Raw genomic sequence first — 9890 nt, forward strand, 5'->3', positions numbered from 1 at the left:
GGAAACCCAGTGGGGGTTGCTATGAATGTAATCAACTCAGTGGCATTGAGTTTGGATTTGGTATCACAAGAGCAGTAGAACTTAGCTACTGTTAGAAATTTGAACATGGCTAAAATGAGATTTTATAGTGTATTTCCAAGTTCAAAAAAATGTAGAAGAAAAAACAATGTTAGTTTGAGATCTATAGGAAGGGTTTATTTTGTTTAATCTTACAGAAAGTGGAGTTAAAGATACCCAGAGGCAGGCGAGGCGAATGGAAACTACAAAGGCCAGGAAGTTAAGGGTAAAAGCTCAAATCATGAATCCACTGGGATCTGAGGTCAGGACAATGCTGTCCTGGGAGTCACCATCAAGACCACTAGATTTGAAGAGCACTGTTTCGTGAACAATTGCGTGACATGTCCACAACACTAGCAGTAGGGATCCTATCATTCCATAGGCCTGTCTATCCCCATCTGGTTCCCTCTTTGACTTGCCAGAAGAACAAGATGATCTATGGACCCTCTGTCTCCATCTTTTCCTGATGGGTCTAATATCCAGCTGTGGGTCCTGCCTCGTACACTACGTCACGTTCTTTTCATGTAGGTGGCACATAACAATTACAGCTAAAGAAGGGAACTCCCTTAGCCCTGTTACAGAGTGCCAAACAGCACTCTTGCCCAAAATTAATAAACAGAAGCCTGTAATGAAAATCCCTTCACCCCAAAGCATTAATAACTGAACTCTGAAAAACAAGTCAAACATTTCCTATGAAATAAAAGTAGGTTTCCAGCAGAAAGGATGTTAAGCAAAACAGAACTGCCCAAGTGAGTTCTTGTATAAATGTAAGCTAAAGATGTGCTTTGTGAAAATAAAGTACACTCATTATCCACACTGTAACAAGATACTTTAATGTGTTTGGGTTACGAAGTAACAATTCTGTTAAACTGTTACCCTTGTTGAAACAGGATTCTGGTTATTAGTTAATACCCTGGGGAACCAGTCACACAAAGCAAAAGTTATTATAAAGACAGTCAGTCTTAGCTATTCCAAATAAAATAAAACCAAGATCTTTTAGCTAAGAAAAAGTTAATATTGTTTCATCATCTGTGGAAATGCTCTCACAGTAGCTAATGCTAGTGAAGAAGAAAACTTAATCTTATAAATTCTTAATTCTTACCATCTTTCCGTAGTGATACCACCTTGGAAACCCAAGGAGGGGTCGCTGTGAGTTGGGTGTTGAGTCGATGGCACGTAACAACAACAACACTGTTAAAGTAAGGAGCTCTGGTAGCGTAGTGTCTAAGGCATTTGGCTGCTAACCAGAAGGTTGGCGGTTCAAATCCACCAGCTGCTCTGTGGAAGTGGAAGGAAGACTGGGCAATCTACTTCCGTAAAGATTTACCACCTTGGAAACCCAATGGGGGTCACTATGAGTCAGCATCAACTTGATGGCAGTAAGTTTTTTTTTTTTTTTTTTATTGTTAAAGTTAATACTTATGGGAGATCCTAAATTCTCAAAATCAGCTAAAAAGTATTTGATGACGGCCAAATGATAAGGAGATACTCAATTTAATGAACACAGTGTGTTACTGTGGAGTCAAGAGCTGTGGTAGCCCTGCGATCCAAGGTGCAAGGAGATTATTACACCTTACCTTGGCAGGCTGGGGTAATATGGCTACAGTCATGGTGCTTGTGTGGATGCGGCCCTGCCTTTCTGTTGCTGGCACTCTCTGCACCCTGTGCACACCTCCTTCAAATTTCATGTGTTTATAAGCTGCTGTACCCCCTATGCTGGCCGATGCATGTCTCAGGCCACCTGGGTAAAACAGGGAAAAGGCAACACTTTTATTATTCATGCCATTTATGAATAACTGGCCATCATGCCTACTATCTAGAAATATATTTAAAAGAGCCACAAAAGAATATCATATAGACTGAAAACCATATTAAGAAACTTTAGCACATTTATAATGTTCAATGTTTAACATTTTCATTGCTTGTATTATTAAACATAAAAATTCACAGTGCTAATGAACTGACTGTGTAACAGATCTAAAAAAGCACTTTCAAAGTCACATCAGGGATGCATTGTCAAGTTGGCCACCACTGCCAGTGCCTTGTGCCTGGTCCTGTAGGACTTTCTGAGAAGCCTGTGATGGGTGTCTCAGGACTGTCCATAGTGGGAAACACATGCCCGTCCACTTCCACTCTCCAGCCGTTTGGCCAAGGTCTCCCACGGGCAATTATTCCCCACCTTTCTGGGTCTACGTTTGAGGGGTTCTCCAGGGCAGGTAGATAGAAGTAGAGATTCAGGAGAGGAGAGATGCTCCCCAAAAAACCCACTTTAAAAAGACCATTAGTCATTCAATGGTTAGTATTTTATAGGTCCTTTCAAAATTGGTATATTTGTCTTCAAAATTATTAGGTAACCGAAGAGCATAAAACTACTTAAGCACCCTTGTAGACCAATTCTCAGGCTTAGCAATGGTCCCTCCTGCCCTTCTCCTAGGACACATTTAGATAAATTAAATCTACACTTTACCCAAACAAATCAAACATGATACTCACCTATTTCACTTGGAAAATATTCCAGAGGTTCAAAATGCCACCTTTTAAATGCAGCATATTGCTGATACATCTCAAACATCTCTGAAGTAAACAGCATTGCCTCCTGACCCCCGACTCCTGCAGTTACCTCCAGAATCAAATCATTCTCATCTGTTTCTTCTGAGGGAACCAAGAGGGAGATAATCTGTAAATACAAAAATGCCATCCCTTCTGTAACTAAGAACTAAGTTAATGCATAACTTCCAGAAAATATTTACGGCTGTATTATAAATGCTGCAAGGTTCAGCTAAAACTTATATAGGCCTGTTTCTCTTTCTTTCTGGAGTTCCTATATACTTGCTATTGATTCTCTCTTCAGTTAATGAGAATTAAGTGCTTGCTGTGCGTAGGACACTCTACTGTAGGAATCTAGCTCTAGCTGCCTTTCTCTTCCCTGGCAGAAAAACAAAAGCACTCAAATTGCATTGTTTTTCTAAAGCCTACTTAGTGTGGAAAAGAAACTTGTAATTTTGGAATCGAAAGGGCCCTTAACGATGATTTGGTCTAATTCCCTCATCTTACATGTTAAATGAAACCGAGGTTAAGAAAGGTGAAATGACTTGTTAAAGGGCAGAGTGCTAGTCCTGGCAGAGCAGGCCCATTAACCCAGTCTCAGCATGCCTCCGTCAGTCCTCCTCCCATTACTGCATCATGTGTCACTATGTCCTAGCTAAGGGGATACAGAAGGCAGCTTCTTCGGATAGGTGAATTACTAAGAAAACGCTATTAGCATTTACTGGTTTCTTAACTTCCACTAGGTATTTAAAGCACTTCATGTACTTTAATTCTTAAAGTAACCTTGGGTAGGTACTTTTAACATTTCTCCCTTAAGATGTGAAGTTGCAGGGTATTATGCATTGGATTTTGTCCCTCAAAATATGTATTATAAATCCTACCCCCCATACCTGTGGTTATAATCCCATTTGGGAATGGGTTTTCTTGTTATGTTAATGAGGCAGGATTGATTCAGTCTCTTTTGACCTATAAAAAGAGCACACTGAGCTAGTAATCAAGTAAGCAAGCACAGATGGGGGACCACAGATAAGCCACAGGAAGATCATGGAGGAGACAAAGAAAAGAAGTTGAAAAAAGATAAGGGCCTTCCTCTAGAGCTGGCTCCCTGAATTCAGACATCCAGCCTCCTAAACTGTGAGAAAAAAATTTTTTAAAGCCACCCACTTAAGCTTTTTGTCACAGCAACACTAGATAACTAAGACAGAGGAACTGAGTAATCTAGTTGCCCAGTATCATACAACCAGAAAGCAGAAGAGCAAGAACCCAAGTTGACTTCATTTTGGAACCATCATACTTTATGTTGGTTGGGGGCTATACCTGTTGCTACTTCTTCCAGTTCTCTAGCCTATAGATTGACACAGTGGCTGCAACAGTGAGCTCAGACACAGCAAGGATTGTGAGGATGGCACGGGACTGGGCAGTACTGTGTTCTGTGTACATAAGGTCACTGTGAGTCTGAACCGACTTAACGGCACCTAATGCTAAAAAAGCCTATGGCAGTGTAATGTGATTATTCAAAAGTGGAACTAACAACCTATAGACTTTACTTCTCTTTATTACTAGCCAATGAACAGAAACCTTAAATTTCCTTCTGTTTAACAAAAAAATTAGAAAATATGTAGAAGGCAAGCTATACTAGAGTTTTCACCCTGTAATGGAATTTTCCCCATTGGGTATTGCTGAAGACATTTATTTTTAGTAAGTTCTACATTTGGCTAGAGAAGAGGTACAGCCTCTAAACCGCCCTTCCTGCCTCATTCCTCACCTTACCATGTTCTTCCACCTACATCCCCAGCGGTAACTGCTACAAACCAATAAGCTCTGCTTTACGGAATTAACACAGAACAAACCCTGGTTTTAATTTCATGTTTTTTCTTCAACTTGCTGGAAGTGAGAATGGCCAGACTTTATTTGACCTGTTTTAGTCATGCTGTCAGAAGGGATCATTTCCTGGAGCAGGCTATCATGCTTGGTCACGTGGAGGGTCAATAAAAAAGGGGAAGGCCCCTCGACGAGATGGACTGGCACTGGTTGCAATGATGGGCTCAGGGATAGTGAGGCTTATGGAGCTAGCGCAGGACTGGACAGTTTCATTGTTATACACAGCGTCACTATGAGTCAGAGCTGCCTAGACAGCACCTAACAACAATATTCTTCATCTAACTCCCTTGTAAGACCGCTGGATATAAAACCAAAGCAGTTCAATTCAGTTCTTGAAATATGAGGGCCTACTCTATGTCCCACAGTCATCAGCATACTCTAAAGGAGGGAAGATGACGATGCTTCATTTTACATACGTTTTTGGGATGTGTTATCAGGAGGGACCAGTCTCTGGAGAAGAACCTCATGGCTGGTAAAGTAGAGGGTCAGTGAAAAAGAGGAAGACCCTCAACAAGATGGATTAACACAGTGGCTGCAACAATAGGCTCAAGCAGAGCAGTGTTGGGAGCATGATGCAGGACCAGGATGTGTTGTGTTCTGTTGTACATGGGGTCACCATGAGTTGAAAATGACTCGCTGGCACCTAACAACAACACGCCTTAGGGCTGGCACTCTAACAGTGCCACAGACAAAAAATACAGAAATACTTCTGCCTCAGAGGAGCTCATCATCTACACTGCAGGAACTTCTACACTCCTTGCAGCCCCCACTTCTGTTAAACAAGAAAACCAAACTCACTGCCGTCGAGCTGATTACATTCACAGCAACCCCTCCTTGGGTTTCCGAGGTGGTATCTCTATGGAAGTAGATTGCCCAATCTTCCTTCCAAGGAGTGACTGGTAGGTTTGAACCACCAGCCTTCTGATTAGCAGTCAAATGCCTTAGGCACTATGCCACCAGAACTCCCATAAACAAACAAGAGGGGGACCATAATGCCAATATTTCATTGCCTTTCCAGCAAATGTTCATGTAACACTAGTCCTTCTTTCAAAGCTCTACGGTCTTTTTAGTAAGACAGACAAAACCACAAAAAGCAGCTTTGCTCCTGCTATAAGCAGCAGTTTATTCTAAACAGTAAGCCACATGTTTTGGTTCTCCAGTGCCACCATAACAGACATGCCATAAATGGTTGGCTTGAATAATCAGGGAATTATTCTTTTACAGTTCAGGAGGCTAGAAGTGCAAATTCAGAGTGCTGGCTTGTTCTGGTTAGCTAGTGCCATTCTCACAGGAATAACCACAAATGGGACAGCTTGAACAAATAGGAGTTTATTCTCTTACAGTTCAGGAGGCTAGAAGTGCAAATTCAGAGTGCTGGCTTGTTCTGGTTAGCTAGTGCCATTCTCACAGGAATAACCACAAATGGGACAGCTTGAACAAATAGGAGTTTATTTTCTTACAGTTTGGAGGCTTTAAGTCCAAATTCAAAGTGCCAGGCTCTGGCGGCTGTGTGAAAGGCCTTCGACCTTGGGCTTCAGCTCTGCCTCTTGCTCCCAGCCCACTAAAGCTAGAGGCATCTCTTCACTCAGGCAGCTACTGGCTGCTGAGGTTAACAAGCCCTAGGTCAACAAAAATGGCACAGTCCTGATGTTACCAAACCACACGGCAGGCCACTGATTCAAGTCCAGTGAAAGTCCTAAGATCAGCAGAGCATGGCAAGCTGCTGAACGACACGGCTACACACAGGGTTCAAGCATGCTGTAAGCTAGAGACTATCCCCAAGGCTTCTCCATATATATGGGAAGCAGACCACATCCCCGAAAGCAACTACTCAGCTGCTCCAATACATGCCACCATGGAGTTAATTACCAATCTCACCATGGGAAATAATTACATTCAGCTGCCTAGCCACTCAACCAGGCCCAGCCAAGCTGACACATGAGCTTAACTACCACATGGCTCTAGGTGCTGGGTGAAGGCCCTTTGACCTTGGACAACTGCTGACTGCTGAGGTTGACAAACCCAAGGTTGACAAGTAAAATGGCATAGTCTCAAGATTATCAAGCAACACAGCAGGCCACTAGTTCAAGTCCAAAAACAGTCCCAAGGTTAGCAGGCAACATGACAGGCTACTGAATGAAGACTTGGCTACATGCAGGGTTCAAGCATGCCAAAAAGCTCAAAGACTTTTCTTAAAGTTTCTCCTTACATACTGGAAGCAGACCACATCCCTAAGACAGCTGCTCAGTTGCTCCAGTAGATTCCACCACAAAGTTGATTACCAGTCTTATCATGGGGAATTACTACATCCCAGCCACTCAAAACCAGGCCCAGGCAAGTTGACACATAACCTTAACTACCACACACAGCTTGAATTGCTTTTATAAAGCTCTAGTAAAATGCATTAGAAGTAATAGTATACATGCTTTGCAAATACCATACCTGATGTTTCAATTGAGTTATTTCTTTTTGACACAAAGTTATTTCATTCTCTGCAAGTTTCCTTAGGTCTTCATTCTCATCTAAGAAAAATGCAGCAGGTCAATTTTTCCATAGTGTTAAATTGCCAATGGACCCCAAGGTAAAAGTTTTATTGCTACTGCAGCTGAAGACAAAGTGTCTAATTTGCCATTTTAATAACTGTCATTATTTAAAAGTAGTATTTTATACATTAGTCTTCAGAAGCTACTTAAAAAACTTTTATTCTGATGAGAAAAGAATTAAAAATAAAAACATCAAAATATAAACAAGCTAAAATTTTTTCTATAATGTGACCTCTATAAAATATAAGAACAAATACGTTCCAAGGCTGTAATATTTATGGAAGCTGATGGCCTCATCTTTCTTCTACAGGGTGGCTGGTGGATTCAAACTACCAACTCTCCGGTTAGCAGCTGAGCACTTAACCACTGCACCACTAGGGCATCTCTATAGAGATTGTTGTTGTTGTTATGTGCTGTCAAGTTGGACCTGACTCATAGTGACCCCTCCTTGGGTTTCCGAGGCCATTATCACTATGGAAGTAGATTGCCCAACTTTCCTTCCGAGGAGTGGCTAGTGGGTTTGAACTGCCAGCCTTCTGGTTAGCAGTCAAGTGCCTTAGGAACTATGCTACCAGAGAGCCTCTGTAAAGATTACAGCCTTGGAAACCACATGGGACAGTTGTGACTCAACAGCAACAGAATTTTTTAGCAGTGCCTGATACATAGTAACTGGAAAGAAGATTGGGCAATCTACTTATGTAGTGTATACCACCTTGGAAACCCAAGTAGGGGTGGCTATGAGTCCAAATTGACTGGATGGCATTGAGTTTGGCTTTGGTTTTTGATACATAGTAAAGGAGCTCTTTCATTTACATGGCATTTTCAATCGCCTCCTATGCATGTGAGAGCTGGACAATGAATAAAGAAGACCGAAGAGTTGATGCTTTTGAGTTGTGGTGTTACAGAAGATTGTTAAGAGTACTATGGTCTGCTAAAAGGACTAACAAATCTGTCCTGGAAGAAGTACAGCCGGAATGCTCCTTGGAAGTGAGAATGGCCAGACTCCGTCTCACCTATTTTGGTCATGTTTTGAGAAGGGACCGTTCCCTGGAGAAGGATATCATGCTTGGTAAGATGGAGGATGGACGAAAGAAGGGAAGGCCCTCAACAAGATAGATTGACATGATGGCTGCAGTGATAAGCTCAAGTATAGCAAGGATCATGGAGCTGGGCAGGACCAGGCAGTGTTTAGTTCTGCTGCGCTGAGGGTCACTGTAAGTTGGAGATGACACGATAGGACCTAACAACAACAAAGGAGCTCTGGTGGCATAGTGGCTAAGGTATTTGGCTGCTAACCAGAAGGTCAGCAGTTCAAAGGTACCAGATGCTCTGCAGGATGACAAAGGGCAATCTATTTCCATAAAAGATTTATAGCCTTGAAATCCCACTGGGGGTCTCAGTGAGTCAGAATCAACTCGATGGCAGTGGGTGTGGTTTTTGAATTATACATAGTAAGAATTCATCATTTGCTAAATGATTTCTGTTGTTTTTAAGCTCAGTTGCATTCTGCCAGCAACGTTCAGAGTTTTGTTAACTTCTCTGTGGTTTGAGATTTAAAATATTTAACCCTTAAATCCACTTGAATTTTAAGCTTGGTTTAAGATACGAAATCAATTAGAATTTACCAAAAAAGATATCTATGCCAACATTATTAATTACTCCTTTGCACGGTGTAGGCATGTTCCTTTTCTGTTAAATTATTTAATCTACACTCTTCTTAATCCTCATTTATATCTTAATCCATTAGCTTCCTAATTGATTTCCATGGCACCTTCAATCCCTATTCCAAAGTGACTTTTAAAACTGCCACAAATCAAGCTAACCCTTCACTTCTTCACAGTGCTCGAGTCCATTCCGACTCATTGCGACCCCTCTGGTAAGCACAGTGGCTTGCCTGCTAACCAGAAAGCTGGCGGTTTAAACCCACCAGCCACTCCTCTGAAGGAAGGTTGGCTATGAGTCGGGTCTGACTCGGCACATAACAACAACCTCCCCTTGGATTTCAAAGGTGGTATCTCTACGGAAGTAGATTGCCCAGCTGTCCTCCTGAGAAGTGCCTGGTGGGTTTGAACTGTCAGCCTTCTGGTTAGTGGTCAAATACCTTAGGCGGTATGCCACCAGAGCTCCTAATAAATGTCCACTTGTTATGTTGTACAGAAGGGGACCAGGCATGACCACTGAACCAAACTAAAAAAGGCTGCACCTAAGTCCAAAGCCTCAAATTCGGGTAGTTTATAGACACCTGGCAACCGCTTAGCGGAAAAGGCAAATGAAGAGGCACAAATTCAGTGGCATCATTAGTGGGGCGTGGACTGCACTGGGTGACACCCTCAGGGTGACACCAAAAATGACTGCCTACAGAACTTTTGTGCAATGCTTCATAGGTAATCTGAAAAAAAAAAAATTTAATAAAAATATCCCTGCAGATAATTTTAACAAAAATGTATTTTTCTAAAGCCTAGCTCACATGGATCAATATACCTACAAGGAACACTCTATGAAGATTTGCTTTTTGAACCTAATGCGCTACAGTCAGAATTGTCATTATTACCCAATTACAATGACTCTTCAAATCAAGTGGTTTCATCACGTTTTGGTGTTTATTTTCTAGTGTTCTGGTTACCATATTGTAATTGGTATTTGTAAATCTGTATCAGTAACTTTTTAAGAGCGATGTAGTAATCAAAGGAAAACAAAAACTTGAAAAAGGTTTCTGTGCAGTTACTAACGTAACTCAATGCAGAAAGGTTTTAAAACTTTATTAAATATTTACATCTAAGAGCTCTGGTAGCGTAGTGCCTAAGGCACTTGACTGCTAACCAGAAGGCTGGTGGTTCAAACCCACCAGCCACTCCTCGGAAG

At 41.7% G+C, this 9890-nt stretch overlaps 1 protein-coding gene across 1 annotated transcript in view; it reads right to left on the reverse strand.

The window, feature by feature from the left end:
- Positions 1-9890, reverse strand: part of MTRF1L (mitochondrial translation release factor 1 like) — a 22281-nt gene that overhangs the window by 11413 nt on the left and 978 nt on the right. The window contains exons 2-5 of the mRNA XM_042781297.1: positions 9232-9297; positions 6928-7007; positions 2551-2734; positions 1635-1798 (exon numbers count right to left, since the gene is read on the reverse strand). Of these exons, the coding sequence (XP_042637231.1) occupies positions 1635-1798; positions 2551-2734; positions 6928-7007; positions 9232-9297 (494 nt within the window). The remainder of the gene's footprint in view (positions 1-1634; positions 1799-2550; positions 2735-6927; positions 7008-9231; positions 9298-9890) is intronic.

Source organism: Orycteropus afer, unplaced genomic scaffold (genome assembly GCF_000298275.1).
Source record: "Orycteropus afer afer isolate SDZICR_OR568_19922 unplaced genomic scaffold, OryAfe1.0 scaffold00101, whole genome shotgun sequence".
NCBI classification, from domain to species: Eukaryota; Metazoa; Chordata; class Mammalia; order Tubulidentata; family Orycteropodidae; genus Orycteropus; species Orycteropus afer.